General features: G+C 38.1%; 3 protein-coding genes across 3 annotated transcripts; 1 reads left to right on the top strand and 2 right to left on the bottom strand.

Moving 5' to 3' along the window:
- Positions 1-30: 30 nt before the first annotated feature.
- On the top strand, positions 31-8,633 carry LOC130827868 (cellulose synthase A catalytic subunit 4 [UDP-forming]). Its single transcript, XM_057693742.1, has 12 exons — positions 31-332; positions 1,270-1,468; positions 2,198-2,298; positions 3,209-3,278; positions 3,367-3,553; positions 4,293-4,905; positions 5,006-5,143; positions 5,220-5,345; positions 5,707-5,919; positions 5,998-6,516; positions 6,950-7,300; positions 7,734-8,633. The coding sequence occupies exons 1-12, from the start codon at positions 291-293 to the stop codon at positions 8,313-8,315; spliced, it is 3,141 nt and encodes a 1,046-aa protein (XP_057549725.1). The 5' UTR covers positions 31-290; the 3' UTR covers positions 8,316-8,633.
- On the bottom strand, positions 8,539-12,769 carry LOC130827867 (MDIS1-interacting receptor like kinase 2-like). Its single transcript, XM_057693741.1, has 2 exons — positions 9,471-12,769; positions 8,539-9,113 (listed from the first exon to the last, which is right to left on the bottom strand). Exons 1-2 carry the CDS (start codon positions 12,751-12,753, stop codon positions 8,758-8,760), a joined length of 3,639 nt encoding a protein of 1,212 aa, XP_057549724.1. The 5' UTR covers positions 12,754-12,769; the 3' UTR covers positions 8,539-8,757.
- A 930-nt stretch (positions 12,770-13,699) lies between these two features.
- Positions 13,700-17,978, bottom strand: LOC130827866 (MDIS1-interacting receptor like kinase 2-like). The gene is made up of 2 exons (XM_057693740.1): positions 14,597-17,978; positions 13,700-14,283 (listed from the first exon to the last, which is right to left on the bottom strand). The coding sequence occupies exons 1-2, from the start codon at positions 17,913-17,915 to the stop codon at positions 13,922-13,924; spliced, it is 3,681 nt and encodes a 1,226-aa protein (XP_057549723.1). The 5' UTR covers positions 17,916-17,978; the 3' UTR covers positions 13,700-13,921.
- Positions 17,979-20,899: the final 2,921 nt, after the last annotated feature.

Raw genomic sequence — 20,899 nt, 5'->3', positions numbered from 1 at the left:
TGCGGCAACCGTAGACATCCTTTGAAACAAAGCTATGAACAGAAATCATCTGTTTGGTTGAGGCTTGAGTATCCATCTAACTTATGTCCTACCTTCCATATTCTAATTTCATTACATTTTGTGTAATCTAACGTCTCTTTGAATCAAACCCATGACTTCCCAACCATCAGTTTGGTACACAATCACCCTCCTTCTTCCTTCCTTCACTCCTTTCTTATTTACATCATATATCTTCTTCTTTAAAGCCTTCATTACTGCCTCTTTCTTTCATACCTTTACTTACTTTTGCCATGGCTGCCCTCAATTCTCTTCCTTTTCCTGGCTCTGATGAGGTACTACTTAACATCTTATCTTGCATTGTTGTTTTATATTCATATTTTTAAATTTAGAACCTACCCAACAAATTTTGCTTGCTCTTGGGTTTGTGTTACACTTAACTATATTGGTTTGGTTTCGGATTATAGTGGAGTATATTATAGATCATGTGCACTTCTTATCTATGTGTGTTAGAGTATATAATATATCGGAGTCTCAACCATCAGCTTAAATTTTTGATTGAGTTGTTCCTTGACATGGTATCAGCGCCAGCGTGACAATAAGTCACGAGTTCGAATTTCAATTATTGCGTTAGGTATAAAAATGCCTTGTGGTTCATCTACACTTTTAGCTCAAATGGGTAATTGTCAATGAGGTAACGTGTTAGAGTATATAATATATATTGGGCCTCAAACCTGAAATAAAATTTTTGTTATCACTAATAAGAGTGTGATTGCATACATCTGACCCGTCAAAATCCCATTTAAATAGAAATCACCATTCAACTTGTCTTGTATGAGATCGAATCTCTATGAGATGAGTTCATATAATTAGCCCATTTCTGTAATTGATTACTTTAAATTTATAATTGATCATTTTAACATAGTACATGTACATGGGTTAGCCCAATAAAAATGATACCACTATGAAACCGTCTCACTTAAGAATTTATGACCATTATATGGCGCTGGGGTTACGGAATAGTGTTGTTTGTATAAAGAAAAACAAAGGTTGTTTTCTTGTAACTAATAAAGTATATAATATTTTCAGGCTTAACCACCAAGTTAAACTTTTGATTGAGTTGATATGATACCATATTAAAAGACAAACAATAAAAAATTTTAGATTTGTTATCAGAAATTTTCACCATTTAGCATTAGATATTGGATATTTTGAATTTGACTATTTGATCAATAAATTATATTAAGATGTTTTGTTAATTTTGGACTGCAGAATCCTCCTCCATCAAGGCAATCAGGAGGAAAAATATGCAGGGTTTGTGGAGATGGAATAGAAGTAAGAGATGATGGGGCAGTTTTTGTGGCATGCAATGATTGCAGATTTCCTGTGTGCAGACCATGCTATGAGTATGAAAGGAGTGAAGGCACTCAGTGTTGTCCTCAGTGTAACACTCGCTACAATCACCATAAAGGTTACTTAATTTTTTTTTTCTTGATCTTAACCATGGAGTAAAAATGCGGTAATGAAAGTGGTGCGAGTATTATAACGCCCAAATCTCGATAAATCATAAGAAATCCCTTGACACGGCTCAAAATGCGATTTTTTTACACCTTTACAACTCAGAAAATACCAGTTTGTTATTTTTTGAAAACCTTTATGACGTGGCTGACGCGATTGATGCGGCCTTGTTTTTACTAGGGGTGTTCAAAACCGGATACTGGATAGATTCGGATCTGGAAATCAAAGAACTATCGATTAAGATCATTTTACACTATGATCTTAATTGATAGTTCTTTGGTTTTGGATTATAATAGAGATATTAAAATGGTCAATGATTCAAGTGCACTTCTCAGTTATGTGAGGTTGCACGTCATGTTTACTAGTAAGAGCTACTCGGAACCGACCTCTTTGTTATCAGTAACAAAGGTACGCTTGCGCATATCCTACCCTAAAATCCCGTAGGTGGGAGTCATTTAGACACATTGGGGTAATCAAATGGAATGGAACCAATCAACCAATCCTTTTACTTATAGATGTTGGATTGATTTTCTTCTTTAATTTCACCTTACCCTAAGTGGCTTTCTTACACCCAAAAAAAAGAACCATATGTTTTTTTTTCTATGTTTTGATTAGAGTTTGTTTAATCTTAGCTATCTTTAGAGTGTAAAATCTAAGAGTTTTGTTAATTTGTATGTATCAGGATCTCCAAGGGTTGAGGGTGATGAAGAAGAAAATGATGCTAATGATTTAGATGATGAATTTGAGATTAAGATTAACCCTACAAATGCTACCAATCAATATGTGAGTTAATCTTTGAAGAAATATGTTTTGGCCTTCTTAGATGTCATCAGTATATTTACATATTCTGGAGCTTCAACGAATGTCTCAAGATGTATTATACTCCTTTCATTCCATTGCATTCTTTCCATTTTAATATGCACGGTTTTTAAGAAATCATAAGGACCGCTTAAAAAGTGCCATCCATGTGTATATATTAGGAATTTAATGGGTACGATTAATTGCATACTACATAAAAAAAATCATTGGAGGCTATCTAAAAAGTAAAAAAATATAGGCAAAAATAAAGATGAGAAGATGTTAGTGAACTGCCTTAAAAATAGAAAGGGGAAAGTGTTAGTGGGATGGTATATTTTATCATGCCTTTTCAATGTAGTAGCAAAACTTAAGCAACTAAAATAAGAGGGGCAAAAATTTACAATATAAATTTGAAATAAACATTAAGGGGCAATGTTTGAATCTGTGATCTTTTTATATTATAACATTACTTTACCACTAAACTAACCACTTTTACTTGAATTTATAAGGTGTATGTATATAGTATATTGCAAAAAAAAAGAAGTGGGGGACGTCCCCTTCCACCCCAACTAAGTTTCGCCACTATTCACATGAGATTCCTTTAAACTAAAAGTTTTATAACATATGCTTCCCTCGTATATGGTGTTAAAAATTCCGCTTGACATGAAGAGGCCTGGTACATTATAAAGCATATGCTTAGACTTCAACCATTTGCTTATTGAAGTCCCAAGATATTTTTATATACATCATCGATATATATTAATGTGTCCCATTCAATTTGCCACATTTATAATTTTAACGTGAGAGTATTCTCTAACAAATGTAGCAAAATCGATAAGACGGAGAGTCAATGATTGACAGTGCCATACTAATGAAATCGAAGCTAATATTGCAGGAAAATGGCGAGTATAACCAACAGCAATGGCATCCCAGTAGACATGGTCTTTCTTCTTTTGCTGGAAGTGGTAAGAAACTTCTAATGTCAGCTGCTTGTTTTTCTTTTACATTTTTCTTGGTGGTTGATGGTGGGTGAATTGTGCTATTATGCAACAGTTACCGGTAAGGATTTTGACGCGGAGAAGGAGATGAATGGGAAGGATTTTGAAGACGAAAAGGATGCATATGGTAATAGTGATCAATGGAAGGAAAGAGTAGAGAAATGGAAAAGCAGGCAAGAAAAGAAAGGTTTAGTTAACTCATATGATGCTGAAAATGATCAAGTTGAAGAAGATGATTTCTTGTAAGCACTAGTCCTTACTCTTATATTATCTTTTTCCTATGTTCTTGATATATTTTTTTGTTAAGAAATGTGTTGATTCATCTTAGAATCACCGGTGCTAAGCTATAGTATATTCCACTCATAGAAACTATGTTCTAGGGAGGTTGCGGGCCTTGCGGGTATAGAGCTACTTGGCTCGAGAAAAACCTGCAAATCAAACTAATAGCAAGACAAGGCAAATATATCTTGGATCAAACAAATATATTTTTCTCTAGGCCAAAGGAAAATTTTTCATTCACCTTGGTCAGTGTCATAATCGTGGATCAAAACAAGCGAATTATGGTCAGTTTTTGGCTATTCTTGGGCAAATATGAGCGAATCGCGAATTAGCTAGCAAATCATATTACGCTGACCTTGGGAAAATATCAAGCCGGATGACATGTCAAGTAGGCACACCCGAAAACTGAAAACTAAACAACCGAAAATGTCATATACCTAAAATTCAACTGAACATCCATATGAACACATTGGTAGTTTACTTTGATTAAACTCAGTATTCTGAAATTGAACTTCTGCATTGACCACTGATCAGTTCTGATGTGTGATATGCTTAAGTCCTAAACCAATTTGCTGTCATAGACAATGAATATGTATAAAAGATTTCGTTCTTAACTGCATTCGATACTGACTAAAGTTATTAGTGGCTGTATGATTAACAAGGAGAAGTAGTTAACACACTAAGATGATGATGCTCCGACAGGATTGCAGAAGCAAGGCAACCGTTGTGGAGAAAAGTCCCAATCTCATCAAGCAAAATCAACCCATACCGTATTGTCATTGTTATGCGGCTTATCATCCTAGCCTTCTTCCTAAGGTTCCGAATATTAACCCCAGCAACCGATGCCTACCCATTGTGGCTCATCTCTGTTATCTGCGAGACTTGGTTCGCGTTCTCTTGGATACTTGATCAGTTTCCCAAGTGGTTTCCTATCAACCGTGAAACTTACTTGGATCGTCTTACTTTGAGATTTGAACGCGAGGGGGAGCCTAACCGGCTAGCCCCAGTTGATTTCTTTGTTAGTACGGTTGACCCACTTAAAGAGCCGCCTATTATTACGGCAAACACTGTTTTATCCATCTTGGCGGTTGATTATCCTGTTGAGAAGGTGAGCTGCTATGTATCGGATGATGGTGCTTCGATGCTCCTGTTTGATGCACTATCGGAAACTGCTGAGTTTGCTAGGAGATGGGTTCCATTCTGTAAGAAGTATAGCATTGAGCCTAGGGCTCCCGAGTTTTACTTCTCTCAAAAAATGGACTACTTGAAGGATAAGGTCCAAGCTACATTTGTCAAAGATCGGAGAGCAATGAAAGTAAGGAAACTAGTCCGATTCTTCTCATCTTTTACGATTGTTTGGATTGCTTCAGAATGACTTCTTGACGATCTTGAGTTTGTATATGATTGATTATTAGAGAGAATACGAAGAATTCAAGGTCAGAATCAATGCATTGGTTGCAAAAGCACAAAAGAAACCGGAAGAAGGATGGGTTATGCAAGATGGAAGCCCCTGGCCTGGGAATAACACTCGTGATCATCCTGGAATGATCCAGGTTTAGTTCTTCACTCGTATTTGATTTTCAAAGAATTTTTGTTCGGTGGAATGTATACTAACAACCATGTGTCCAGGTTTATCTAGGAAGTGAAGGAGCACTAGATGTGGAAGGTAAAGAGTTGCCAAAGCTGGTTTACGTGTCACGTGAGAAACGACCTGGATATAATCACCACAAGAAAGCTGGTGCAATGAATGCATTGGTATGGAGCTACAATATTTTCCCTTTTATAACAATTTTCACCGTTTTCAATGAGTTGCTGCTTTCCTTCGCTTTCCAGACCCTCATTTCATAGTTTTATATGGGCGAGATTCACTGGGTATGATGATGATGATATAACAGTTTTCACCGTTATAAAATAAACTAGAGTAACCTAGTTGATTGCAGAAGATATAAGCTACCAAGGGTCAATCAGAAACAACCTCTTTGTTTTCACTAATAAGGGTAAGGTTGCATACATCTGATCCCCAAACACCACCTAGGTGGACCCCAAAATGACATTGGGTTAATGGAATGTTGTAGTAACCTAGCTAATTGCGATATTGTGTACTGTTGGTTAACAGGTTCGTGTTTCAGCCGTTCTTACAAATGCACCATTCATGTTGAATCTCGACTGTGATCATTATCTCAATAACAGTAAGGCTGTAAGAGAAGCTATGTGCTTCTTGATGGATCCTCAATTTGGCAAGAAACTTTGCTATGTTCAGTTTCCTCAGAGATTTGATGGGATTGACAGACATGATAGATATGCTAATCGCAATATCGTGTTTTTCGACGTAAGTTCATCCGTTTCCTAAGATTACCCGGAAAATACAACCCTTTTCCTTACACTTATACTCTTTGTTTTGGTGTAGATTAACATGAGAGGCTTAGACGGAATTCAAGGGCCGGTGTATGTAGGAACCGGATGCGTGTTTAACCGACAGGCTTTATATGGATATGATCCTCCCGCTTCAGAGAAAAGACCGAAGATGACGTGTGACTGCTGGCCTTCATGGTGCTGTTTCTGTTGTGGTAGGAGAAAGAAGACCAAGTCGAAGAATAAGAAAGGAATCAAGAGTTTGCTTAGCAAGTTATACAGTAAAAAGAAGAAGACGATCATGGGGAAAAAATATTCGAGAAAGTCCTCTGTACCCACCTTTGATCTCGAGGACATTGAAGAGGGACTCGAAGGCTATGAAGAGTTGGAGAAGTCATCTCTTATGTCTCAAAAGAACTTTGAGAAGAGGTTCGGTCAGTCACCGGTTTTCATTACTTCTACCCTAATGGAAGATGGAGGTCTTCCTGAAGGGACGAATTCTACCGTATTGATCAAAGAAGCCATTCATGTAATTAGCTGTGGGTATGAAGAAAAAACTGAATGGGGCAAAGAGGTGAGTGCACTAAGCTTCGTATAATTTGAAGAAAAAACCGAATTATATTTTCAAGCAAAGGCTTTCTCTGGGCGCAACCTCCTTATCTCTTTTGATAAGGGTATGGTATGTCGTTAGAGGTGTTCAAAACAGGCCCAATGACCCGATATTTGTCTGACCTTATAACCCAACCTGATTGACCCGACTTTAAAAATAATTTACAATTACATAAAATCAATATGGACACAAGACCCGATTTTAAACCGACCCGAAACATCTAGCCCAATGACTCGAATGAACACCTCTATCTGTCGTGATGCCGTCATCCAACCTTTCCCAGACCTTCATTATAGCTCCAATGAGCGGGATGTACTGGGTAAGATGATGATGATGACGACAATACATTGTAACTATTCTAACTTTGAAATTACCTGCGATTTGTTTTCATTTGCAGATTGGATGGATATATGGGTCTATAACAGAAGATATTTTAACCGGCTTCAAAATGCACTGCAGAGGATGGAAATCAGTGTACTGCATGCCAAAAAGACCAGCCTTTAAGGGATCTGCCCCAATCAATCTATCAGATAGATTGCACCAGGTTCTGAGGTGGGCTCTTGGATCAGTCGAAATTTTCCTCAGTCGACACTGTCCCTTGTGGTATGCTTGGGGAGGGAAGCTAAAGTTGTTAGAACGGCTTGCTTATATTAATACCATCGTTTACCCCTTCACCTCAATTCCACTGCTTGCCTACTGTACGATCCCCGCTGTCTGTCTTCTCACCGGGAAATTCATTATTCCAACCGTGAGTAATCTTTGCTATGTAATTTTTGGAACATAATTGCATTTTTTGCTCGCACATTCTTCAAAAGTAGTCATATATCAGGATTTATCGATCCTTTATTTCTTGCACTTCCTACCAAGATAGAAGAATTAAACGAGGCCGGATTTTTATAAGAAGGCCTTCCAAATTGTCTTTCAATTTGTTCTATATTCCTGCCAATAGTGCAACATAAATCATTCATTTCTCATACTGAACATTGAATTAATTTTCACTCTTGTTCATGCTGTCTTAATCTTTCTCGAGTCGAGGGACCCTTTGGCCGCGCTCTCCTCTATAAGCATGAGTTGCCGCCTCCGCTCCCTCCCCAGTCCCTGATCATAGTTTTCTATGGGCGGGATACACTGGGTATGATGATGATGATGACGACTCTTGTTCTTGTTGTGTTTTACTTCAGCTAACAAACTTGGCAAGTGTATGGTTCTTGGCTCTCTTCCTCTCCATCATAGTAACGGGAGTGCTCGAGCTAAGATGGAGTGGCGTTAGCATTGAGGATTGGTGGAGGAACGAGCAATTTTGGGTAATCGGTGGTGTCTCGGCACACTTATTTGCAGTTTTCCAAGGCCTATTAAAGGTACTTGCAGGAGTAGACACAAACTTCACAGTTACTGCAAAGGCAGCTGATGATACTGAGTTTGGTGAGCTTTACCTCTTCAAGTGGACTACCCTTTTAATTCCACCCACAACTTTGATCATACTCAACATGGTCGGCGTTGTAGCTGGAGTATCGGATGCCATTAACAACGGGTACAACTCATGGGGCCCGTTATTCGGGAAGCTTTTCTTTGCCTTTTGGGTGATTGTTCACCTTTACCCTTTCCTAAAGGGTTTGATGGGAAGACAAAACAGAACACCCACTATTGTAGTTCTATGGTCCATTCTTCTTGCATCAATCTTCTCTTTGTTGTGGGTTCGAATTGATCCGTTCTTGCCCAAACAAACTGGCCCGATTCTCAAGCAATGCGGCGTAGAGTGCTAATATAATCATGTATACCTCTTCCTTTATATTTTGTCTTCCTGCAAGAATGTCTATAATTGCATGTTTAATGCTTAGTAATTTTGTAATTAGGGAGAAAGTGTTCTTGAGTACTCTTGCAAATTACATAATCTCAAATGAAATCTTCTTCTGTATTTGTCAACACAAATATTCTAAGACATTGTAGAAAAACATAGCATCATTACTAGTAAGAACAATAGAAATACAAATAAAGGCATACTAAATTTTTAAGTACTTCTCAATATTTGTAAACAATTTCTGGTTATAAACATCATTATGAAAAATACAGATTAACATAAATGCAAAGTAGTTTTCGAATGTAGGGAAGAGAATGAGCTTGACTAAGATCCAGATCGTCCTCACGAAAATCATATTTGCATAGAACAAAGGATAGTTTGTTTAGGTTTCGTTTTCTGTCAGCAAATTAAGGAGTATTCACTTTGCTGAGAATTATCGTTTCAAAAGGCTCGGTGAGGTAATTGTAGTTTTTAGCAGATACTTCTTGAGCAACATACCGCATCGTGGGTCGTGAGTCGGGTGTTGAGCTTGTGCAAAGTAAAGCTAAAGTGACCACGATCACTACTTCTTCTGCGACATGTCCTCTTGGTGGTGAGAGGCGTTGGTCAAGAACGTCTTTCAAAAGCGTATCAGGCTTCATAGTTGAAGACGATAAAGAAGACATGAATTCTCCGGGATGTTTCCCCATCATAACTTCCATTGCCACCACTCCGAAGCTAAAAACATCACACTTCTCTGTCACTCTCGCTGACAGAGCCAATTCTGCAAAACCCCAAACGATCAAAGCATTAGCCTATATCTCCCGCTCATAGAAGCTATGATCAGGGTTTAGATAGAGTTGGATCATGGTAGACCATAACCTGTATCTCCCGTTCATATAAGTTATGATCAGGATTTACGTAGAGTTGGATGATGATAGAGCATACCCTGTATCTCCCGGTCATAGAAGCTATGACCGGGGTTTAGGTAGAGTTGGATGATGGCGGACCATACCCTGTATCTCCCGCTCATATAAGTTATGATCAGAGTTGGATGAAGGCGGACCATACACTTCTCAAAAGAGATATGGAGGTTCCGGCCAGTGAAACCCTAAACTCGAGACAAAATAGTGTGACTTACCTGGGGCCATGTAGCCGTAGGCACCAGCAATTGTCGTCCATATAGATGCGTCTAACTGAAGAAGTTTTGCAGTACCAAAATCTGAAAGCCGAGGCTCAAATTCATAATCAAGCAAGACATTATTTATGGATATGTCACGATGAACAATAGGTGGGTTGCTATCATGGTGCAAGTACGCGATTGCATGAGCCAATCCTCTGACAATATTCACTCTTTTATCCCACCCTAGTTCAGTTTTAGCTTCCTGACTGTACAGAACGTTTCCCAAACTACCCCGTTCGATGTATTCATAGACCAAGTACATGGACCCTCTTTTGGAACAATACCCGTATAATTTGATGATATTCCGGTGTCTGATCTGCGTTAACGCTTTTATCTCGTTCATGAAACTTTGTTTACTTGTCAACGAAATGTCATCATTATCAGACATATTAAGCTTCTTGACAGCAACTACATAACCCGATAACAAAGACGCCTTATATACACTACCGAATCCTCCCTTTCCAATACAGTAAAAATCATTGAAATTATCAGTGGCCTTCTCGATTTCCCTGAATGTAAAAGTATCTTCTGTCTCCCATATCAAAGACTCCAAATCCCCGATTTCTAAAAGTTCGTTCGCATTACCAGAGTTTTTATCCCTCGAGTTATATATAAAAAACACAATGCATGCTCCAATGGCCAGCAGAGAAACAAGGGGAACCACAACTGCAACAATAAACTTTACTTTGTTGGACGCGGCACAGGCAGTTAGTCCGTCTAAATTCCCACAAAGGCCTGGATTTCCGATATATAACCCCTGTTTATAAAAATCATCGCTAGGGACAGAGCCCGACAATCTGTTATAAGAGAGATCAAAGGACCGTAGACTGATCATCTCCGGCAAGGATCTGGGGATATCTCCGGTAAGATGATTATGGGACAGATTCAAGCTTATTAAAGACGTAAGCTTGGCCAGGCTTTGAGGGATCGGACCTGAAAGAAAGTTGCTACTAAGATCCAGTGTTATCTGTAGATTCATCAAGTTTCCGATCTCCAATGGTATTTTTCCTGATAAATCATTGTAGTTTAAATTCAAGCTCAATAGACGATCACAATTTCCGAGCTCTCTGGGAATTTCTCCGGACATATTGTTCGCTGATAAATCAAGATACTGAAGAAACTTCAAGTTACCCAAACTTTTTGGAATATGCCCTACTAATTGATTACTGCTCAGGCTAAGGTTGAACAATTTGCTCAAATTCCCAAAGTTTTGCGGAATTTTTCCAGTCAATTCATTTGAACCAAGTGTTAGAACACCTAACCGTGGTAGCATCCCCAACTCAGCTGGTATTTCACCGGAAATCTTGTTTCTGTCCAAACGAAAGTCGGTCAGATTCTTACACTTTCCCCACTTTGATGATAACTTGCCCGAAAACTGATTATCGTTCATGCTGAGATAATAAAGATTCGGGTGAATACCAAATGCATCAGATACACTCCCATTGAACCGATTGTTTTCCAACCTGACTCTACTTAATCTTGAGCAGTTCTGCAAGCAATCAGGAAGACTTCCAGTAAAACGGTTATTATTAACTGTCAAGTGCTCCAGTTTATAGCCATTGCATAAGCGAGGCGGAAGGATCCCTGAGAAACTATTGTTTGAAAAGCTAACAGCGGTCAAAAAAAGGCTATTTTCACCAAATTTCTGTGAGATTTCTCCATACAGCTTGTTAGAGTAAACAAACAATACTTTAAGGTTTCGAAGGTTCGACAAGGTATCGGGCAACTCCCCATGCAGGCGATTGGTATTGAGATCAAGAATAGTTAATGATGTGAGATATCCGATTTCTTCTGGGATTGTTCCATTGAGGTTGTTTATAAAAAGATTTAGGACGGAAAGCCTGGTAAGGTTCCCAATTGTTGTAGGAATGGGACCTGAAAGTTTGTTTGACGAAAAGTCGAGTTCGAACAAGACTTTCAGGTTTCCAATCTCTGAGGGGATAGAACCAGTGAAACGATTTTGGTAAAGGTAAAGATACTCGAGTTTTGTCAGTTGGCCGATTTTTGGTGGGATTATGCCATTAAAATTGTTCTTATAAAGTTGCAAGGAAGTTAATCCCGTCCAGTTCGACAGAAAGTATGGCGAGATCTCACCATCCAGCTTATTTGAAAACAATTCAAGGGTTGATAAATTCCTAAGATTGGACAAAGATAAAGGCAACTCCCCCGTTAGTGAATTATTATTCAGAGAAAGATTAATGAGATTACTACATGATCCGAGCTCTAATGGAATCGTATCATTCAATCTATTCGAATAAAGATTAAGGGTCTCAAGGTTCTTAAGTTGGCCTATGGTAGATGGGATTTTCCCGTTCAATGAATTACTGTTCAGGTGGAGTGTTATAAGCCCAGAAATCGATCCTATACTGTCGGGAATTGAACCCAACAGATGGTTTATGCTGAGGTCGATAAAAGCCAGATTCGAAAGCTTGGAGATTGTAGATGATATAGGTCCTGTGAATGAGTTATTACTGAGGTCTAGGTACTGAAGTTCGGGAAGACGGGCGTAAAGGGATTCCGGGATCAAACCACTGAATTCATTGTTTGACAGAAGAAGATTAGTCAGGTTCATGCAGCCGAGAATGAAGCTAGGGAATTCTCCATTTAGCTCATTTGATTGAAAACTTAAGATTTCCAAGGAAGGCATAGGGTTAAAAACAGACCAGTCAGATTTTCGGAGCCTATTTAGTCCTAAGTTTAAGGTTCTTAGCTTCCCTAAATTGGTTAGGTTGACGGGTATTTTGTCACCAATACTGTTGTTAAACAAGATAAGAGACTTGAGCTGCGACAACTGACCTATTTCCGGCGGAATAAAACCATCGAACATGTTAGTACTGAGGTCTAACTCTGTGAGCTTGGACAGGCGACTGATGCTTGGTGGGATTTGACCTTTTAGATTGTTGGTGTTTAGTTTGAAGCTAGTGAGATTAGGAAACACACTGAAATTGAAGCTGGTGAGGGTGCCGTTGAGGCCTCTTTTCGATAGGTCGATGTGCGTGATGGAACTGAGATTGTTGCAGAAGATGCCAGTCCAGTTGCAGACGTTTGGGGTATTGAAAAGAGCCCAAGAGGAGAGATTAGTAGACACGAACAAGGAATCTTTCCATCGTATAAGCGCTTCTGCTTCCGTTATTGTTGCTGCTGATATTGAAGTGATCTGCATCAAAAATAGAAGGCACCAAAGAATTTGATGAAACATACGAAGGTAACGAAGAAAAGCAAAATTTTTGGATTTTCCCATGGCTAATGCACAATACCTTCTCTTGTTGTTTTGGAACAATCCCATTTTAATATTTGCCCATTTCAGATTTTTCTTCATTTCCTTTGACAGTTTCAACATTCAATTTGATGAAGTCACAGATACATATAAAAAAAATAGTCATAATGCTTGGATACTCATATACATGATGGCCTCAATCAGATACTTCCACTTGATCAATTTTTATTACAAAACAGTCGGTCAGAGTCAGAGTTATCATCCCAATATCCCGCACAAGTTAGGTTCCGAGGGGAGGAGGGTAGCGGACAAATCATAAAACGTGCCCCCTCCAAGGAGAGGGCAAAGAGAAATGTGTGCACGCAGTTTATCCCCAAATAGATAGGTTCCTACGAAGAGAAAGGCGAGGGATACATAGCGCGTCTAGGAAGACAACATATAGGAAATAGTATGTTACTAAGTACAATCCTATCTAGCTATTAGATGAAAAAGACTATCTAAATATCATTAAAAACTCCATTTGGGTTAGTGGTGAAGCAATTCTACTGGCTTTCCTCAATAAACTATACACCAATTCAACATATGAGAAGTCACCTAAGTTTTTTTTAATGACTTAATTGTTAATGTCAAATTTAATTTTATTGAAAATCCCACATTTTCTATACAAGTGTGGGAGAAGGGAATTCGTTGAAGTAACAAAATCAAAGAGACAAAGTAACCAATCATAGCAAACAAAGTCCCGAAGACGACCAATTAAGAGAATCATCGATCACCATGTATCGACAATAATTTGAATCACCTATAAAATAGACCATATCAATACTCCATAATTTCAATTGATTAAAATTTTTATTTGCCCGCGTAAAATATGATTTGATGTTTTGATTTATGGTAAGTGATCTCCCCATGAAAATTGTTGAAGATCCGTCGTTGGTTATAAGGTCATACGACCAAGACTTTCATAGAAATACTGAGAAGGAAGTTGCAAGTATTTTTATTAGTAAATCACACAGAATGATCAATAATACAACAGCACCTAAGAAAGCTAAAAGAGACTAATACAGCTAAAAACATATACAATGTTGCATATCTATAAACTTTTCATGGGATTTATCGTTTCTACAACAAATTTTCGACTACATCAAGTAAAAATCCTAGACAAGCAATGACCTATGTTGTCTATAGCTTATCATCATGAACGATTAGCATTCAATTTCCCAAGTGTAACAGTACCAAAGGGCTCAGAAAGATAACTGTGTGTTCGAGCAGATAGTTCTTGAGCCACATACCGCATTGTAGGGCGTGAATCTGGTTCTGTACTCGTGCATAACAAAGCTAGTGTGACTGCAATTACTACATCTTCTGCTACTTGCCTTGAGGGTGGTGAGAGACGTTGGTCTAAAATATCTTTGAGTAGTGTGTCTTGCTTCTCAGCAAACGAAGATAATGTCGACAGAAATTCTCCTGGATGCTGTCCCATCATAACTTCCAATAACACCACTCCGTAGCTATAAACATCACACTTTTCTGTTACTCGCATTGTCAGAGCCAGCTCTGCAGGAAGAAAGTACGACGATGTTAAAAATCAGAGATATGTCCACCAAAATTGAGTATATATGAGATATCAGACAAAAGTGAGGCTTGTTAGGCCATGACAATTCCTCACACAATCACCCATGGGCGTGCCACTCGTGTGGATACACCCATGGGATACCTGTAGGCTCGGACCCACAAACTCACAGGTAATGAGCGTTGATTTGCATACAACACATGATGAGTTTTACCCATCAAGTATTATATACAAGTCTACAGCCCACTTTTTTAGCGGGATCTTCCTTATACGTGCAGTATTTCCAACAAGGCTTACCTGGGGCCATATATCCATAAGAACCAGCAACAGTTGTCCAGCTAGATGCATCTGAACTAAGGAGTTTTGCAGTACCGAAATCTGAAAGTCGAGGTTCAAATTCATTATCAAGCAGGACATTGTTTATGGAAATGTCACGATGAACAATCAGTGGGGTACAATCGTGATGCAGATAGGCGACTGCATGAGCTAACCCTCTTACAATATTCAATCTTCTTTCCCATCCAAGCTCGAGTTTGGCAGCATCACTGTACAGAACTTTCCCCAAACTGCCCCTTTCGACATAGTCATAGACCAAATACATAGAGCCCTTCCTGGAACAATAGCCATATAACTTGATTATATTCCTGTGTCTGACCTCCGTTAATGCCCTTATCTCATTCTCGAAACTCTGTTTATTTGTCGAGGGAATGTCGCTAGAATCCGACATGTTTAGCTTCTTGACAGCAACGATTTGCCCAGACAATAATGAAGCCTTATAAACACTACCAAATCCACCTTTACCAATACAATAAAATTCACTGAAATCATCAGTGGCCTTGACAATTTCTCGGAAGGTAAATTTTCCTTCTGTTGCCCATATCAATGGTTCTGATTCTCCCAAGTCCGATAAAGTTTTACTCTCCAAATCGGGTTTTTTCTTCTTTCTGCAACATAATAGTGCTGCAATTACACATGCAGCGAGGAGGACAACAACAACAATAGGAACAACTATAGCTATAACCTTTTTGTGGCTTTTGTGAGAGTCTATCTGATCACAGAGAGGTATGCCGGTTGCATTTCCACAAAGACCAGCATTTCCCATGAACAACCCATCTCGGAAAATATCATCATTAGGGATTGAACCCGACAAGTTGTTGTAGGAAAGATCGAGAGACTGTAAGCTAGCCATATTTGAGAATGACGATGGGACCTTCCCCGAGAGATGGTTATGTGAAAGATTGAGGGTTTCCAAGTTTATCAGTTTGACAAGACCTTGTGGGATTGGACCAGAAAGATTGTTGCTGCTCAAATCCAACAAGACTTGAATTTCAATTAAGTTGCTAAGTTCTTCTGGTATGTTTCCTGATAAGCCATTGTGACTCAAATTCATGCTTAATAACCTGCTACAATCCCCAAGTGATCTGGGAATTTCACCTGACAAATTGTTAGCCGATAAATCAAGATTCTGAAGAGAGTTCAATTTGCCAATGCTTTTCGGAATGTCTCCTTTCAAGTGATTATCGCTCATGTTAAGGTTAATCAACAAGCTCAAATTTCCTAGTTCAGACGGGATTTTCCCACTAAATTCATTCGAACCAAGAGTTAGAACACGCAACTGATGCAGTTTCCCAAGCTCAGCCGGTACTTCCCCAGAAAGTTTGTTTTCATCCACCTGAAAATTTGTTAGATTTCCATATTCTCCCCACTTGGGCGAGATCTCACCAACAAATCGATTTCCACTCAGGTTGACGTAAGTAAGATTTGGGTAAATACCGAATGCATCCGATATATTTCCATCAAATTTATTTCCATCCAGGCGAAGTCTGACTAACCCAGAGCAGCTCTTCAAACAATCAGGAACATTTCCGGTGAAATTGTTCCCATTAACTGTCAATAACTGAAGCTGTAACCCACTGCACAACCTTGGAGGCAACTCCCCAGAAAAACTATTGTTTGAAAAGCTAACATTGCAAAGAGAATGGATTTTTTCACCAAAGTTTCGTGGGATTTCCCCCGAAAGATCATTGGTAAACACAGAGAATACTTGCAGATTGGTGAGATCTGACAAAGACTCAGGCAACTCACCGATGAGCTGATTACTATTGATATCAAGAACAGTCAACGACGTGAGATTTCCAATTTCCGGTGGGATTTCTCCAGTGAGATTGTTCGAGAATAGCTGTATTAACGAAAGATTACTTAACTTCCCAATTGTTGAAGGAATTGATCCAGAAAGCTGGTTAGATGAAAGATCAATCTCTATCAAATCATGCAATTTTCCTATCTCTAAGGGTATAAAACCAGTAAAACTGTTATTAAAAAGATAAAGCAACTGAAGTTTTGACAAATGTCCAATTTTAGGAGGAATAATACCACTAAAATTATTGTCCTGAAGTTGCAAGGAGATCAACTCAGTCCAATTGGTTAAGAAATATGGAGAAATTTCACCAAACAGATTGTTTTGTGATAACCCAAGTTCTGAAATTTTTCTAAGTTTAGTCAAGGATAAGGGCAATTCCCCAGTTAGTGAATTATCAGCAAGAGCTAGAAAACTAAGCTTAGTACATAACCCAAGTTCAGAAGGAATACTAGAGTTCAATTTATTTTCATTAACATCAAATCTCTGAAGCTCCCTAAGTTGTCCTATAGATGAAGGTATTCTTCCAGAAAGTGAATTACTGCGCAATTCAATGACTTTGAGGCCAGAAATTTTACCTATACTCTCAGGAATTGAACCAGAAAGCATGTTCAAATTTAAATGAAGTTCAGTTAGTTTAGATAGATTAGAAATCTTGGGTGATATTGACCCATTGAACAAATTCACAGATAGTTCAAGGTGTTCAAGATTTGGAAGATTAGAGAATAGAGATTCTGGGATTAACCCAATTAAATTATTGCTTGACAAATCCAGATAAGTCAAATTCTTACACCCAAAAATGAAGCTAGGAAATTCTCCAGTTAGGTCATTATCCCCAAAATTTAAGTGGGTCAATACAGGCATGGAGTTAAACTTAGACCAATTATTAGGGGTTTCAAGGTAATTTGAACCCAAATCTAGGGTTCTTAACTTTCTCAAATTGCTAATTTCGGGAGGAATTATATCAGCAATGTTATTAATTGACAGGTTAAGATTTACAAGTTGAGACAATTGACCAATTTCAGAAGGAATATAGCCTTCAAAATAATTGTTACTAATATCTAACTGAGTGAGTTTAGAGAGATTACCAATGGTTACGGGGATTTTCCCAGAAAGATTGTTGGTGTCAAGAATTAAACTAGATAGATTTGGGAAATCACTGAAACTGAAATTGGTTAGATCACCAGTAAGATTTTGATTGCTTAAATTGATGATGGAGATAGAATTAAGATTGTTACATGAAATTCCAGTCCAATTGCAAAGATTCTGAGCATTGGAAAGCTTCCATGAAGACAGAGAATCGGATGTAGACAGAGAGTTTTTCCAGGTGAGAAGTGATTGTGTTTCAGTGATTGTTGCTGCTGTTGTTAAAGAAGAAAATAGTGCTAAGAATACCAAGTAAAATAACATCATTTTGGGAGGATGAACAGCAGTTGAAGATTTTTGAGCTTCCGCCATTAATGGCTTTTTTCCCACCATTTTCTTCCCCTTTAAAATAAGGTGGGTGGGTAGATGTTACAAATCTTTGTTTTTTTTCTTCTTTAATAACCTAATATTTTATTGATTTTAGGACGTTATTTTATTGATTAAATACAACTCCTTTGTCTCACATAATGTATTTAAAATTCTAAGCACATATCGTCTTTTCTTCCATTATTTTATAATTTTAGGACGTTATTTTTTAGCTTAAAAAGTGCGTACACTTTATATTTTTCTGGTCATATACAAAAATTGAATGATAGGTTCGAAAAGAATAATGTTTCAACCCTATTTGATTACTCCCACATACAAACTTGACGTTGTTCAGTGTTCACGTGTGAGGAGTGTTGGGCACTTCCTCTATTGTAATATGTTTTGAGATGATAATTGTCTATTTTTTTTGATTACATATTTACATTAAAAATAAGTTTAGCCTGATTGAACATAAAAAATAACTTTATTATTATTATTATTATTATTATTATTATTATTATTATTATTACTACGGATATTTTATGATATACTACTAAGTTTCTTCGAAACTCACCATATACCACACAAAATGTTCTAATTCACCATATACCATTGAGTTTTCGTCCGTTAGCACAGAATACCATTAATGACAACTGCCGTCAGTGTGCCGTTTGTGATAAATTAATAATTCACCATGTACCATTTACTATTTTTATTTGCGTCAAATATATTTTTTTTTTAAAAATATAGTCGTTGGAATTATAATAAACAAAAGAAGTGTCATAGAAACTAAGTAGTTAACATTTTGTTCAAAAACAACTTGACAATAAACACTGTTCACCAAAAAAATGACACTAAACAATGCTAAGTAGCAGTCTTTCTCTTCCCCCTTGTGTTGCCTTGCTGTGAAGAGGAAGCTGCATGTGTTGCCTTTTTTGATGATGAAACAGGCCTTAAATTGCAAACTGTCAGTCCATGTAACCAGAGTTTGGAAGAGTTGGATAGGACTCAGCAAACCCACCATGTAAGTGCTCCTTCGCTAAACTCTTCACTTTGTATAACAATCTCAACTTCACATGGAACCTGTACCTTTCCATGCACAGCCTCTGCAATGAATCAATTGGGACATCTAGGTTTGCCTCATGCTGAAGAGACCATAGGATTCTCTTCCAGCCTCCCACAAGTTGCATGCTCTCCTTCTAGCTTCTTTATGGCCCAACTGACTTTGTCTCTTAGAACTGAAGCATGAATCCTCCAAGTGCAATCCCTCATCAAACATTTTGCTATGTACCTCTTACTGTCAACATGGTCAACTGAAACAGAGAAGCGCTCTTGTATGCAGTAATTTCTGAATACATCTAGAAACTGTGTTGGTTTCAAATATCAACCACTCCTCAAGAACAATGGATCCAAATGGTAACTGAGACCAGATTTTACCATTTTTGTACATTTTATCTAACACATGAGACCCATCTAAGTAATCCTCAAAGGTCTTCTCATGTATATTATCACGAACATCTTCTTCTCTCACAATGTACTCATCCTCACTGTCCAACTCCATATCAGAATCAGCCTCAACATCAGAAGCTTCATAATCACCATCTTCACTATCATTAGAAGGCCAAGTATCAGACTCAATATCAATTTCTTCAACCTCTCTTAGGATTTTATTGCTCCTAGTGTTGATATGCCTCCCTGCTGCAGTTTTCTTGCCAACATCAAGGCCAAACTTAACACAGTGCTTCTAGGCACCCTCCACTCTTTGGGTTTAAGTTTGGTTTGTTCTTTGGGCTGGGTTGGTTGCCTAGGCTGCTGTTGGGTTGACTGTGTAGGCAAGGGGTATTATCTTCTTCTTTGGAGTAAGCTTTTTCCTTGGAGGGTTTATTTGGTTGAGATGTTTGTGAGGATGGAGTTTGTGATGGTTGAGGTAGTGAGGGTTGAGGTTGTGAATCTCCTGGAAAAACCTCATCTGCTGCTTGGGTAACAAACACTCTTATATAATCAATCCCATCATCATCAACATTCAAAACAGGGACCTCTACAGCCACAGTATATGCCTGCTGGGCCAAAAGCTGCTCTTCAGCTTCTGCTTCCTCTGCCATCCTTCTATTCTCTTCCTCCATTAGCCTAATATTTTCAGCCCTGTTCTTCAAAGTTTTTGTCCAACTAGCTTCTGCAGACTGAAACACAAGGGATGGTGTTTCTGTCTCTTCTATAAACACTTTAATTTCACTATTCCCTTCATTCCACTCCCACATTTTTAACATTGCCCCATCATCAACTAACTCTAAGTTACGAATTGTTCTAGATTTAGTGACAAAAAGGGTGAAGTATTTAGGGAGATATACATTTTGTTTCACTGGATCCTCAAACATATACTCAATTAACTCCATCAAATTGGTCTTATCAGTTTCATCCACCCTCACATCAAAAGTACCCCCTGGAGCACGAACTAACAACCACAATGAACTCATCCTAACAACAACATTTACCAACAAAACATTACATCACAATCCAAATTATAAATTGCATAAAAAACAAAAACACATCACTTTAGCATAATTCAAATTCGCATGCAACTTATCACACGTAACCCTAACCCTAACTCAATTTTGCAAAAAAAATACAAAATCAAAACTCGAAATACAAATGGATAAGGATAGTAATACCCTGCGTATGCTTAATCCACCGAATTAGGGAACTTTGTGCGAAATTCAGTCACGACCACCTGTGTTTGGGTTCTAAATCACTTCACAAACTTGCAATTCACTTTACACAAATCGATTTTAAGGATTTTAAGGATTTTTGATGGATTTTAAGGGTTCTAGATCAATGAAGATGAATACAAAATTTCTTGAATGGAGAAGAAGATAGATGGAGGATCAATTTTTTGAAGAAATATGTTGTGTTTGGGGAAGTCAAGCCTAACAATGGCGCCAGTTGAATGAGTAAGGGCATACTGGTAATTTACCACAAACGGCACACTGACGGCAGTTGTCATTAATGGTATT

This window comes from Amaranthus tricolor, chromosome 11 (genome assembly GCF_026212465.1).
Source record: "Amaranthus tricolor cultivar Red isolate AtriRed21 chromosome 11, ASM2621246v1, whole genome shotgun sequence".
Taxonomy (NCBI): Eukaryota; Viridiplantae; Streptophyta; class Magnoliopsida; order Caryophyllales; family Amaranthaceae; genus Amaranthus; species Amaranthus tricolor.
The sequence above is the reverse complement of the archived record's forward strand: the minus strand, read 5'-3'. Positions and strand labels throughout refer to the sequence as shown.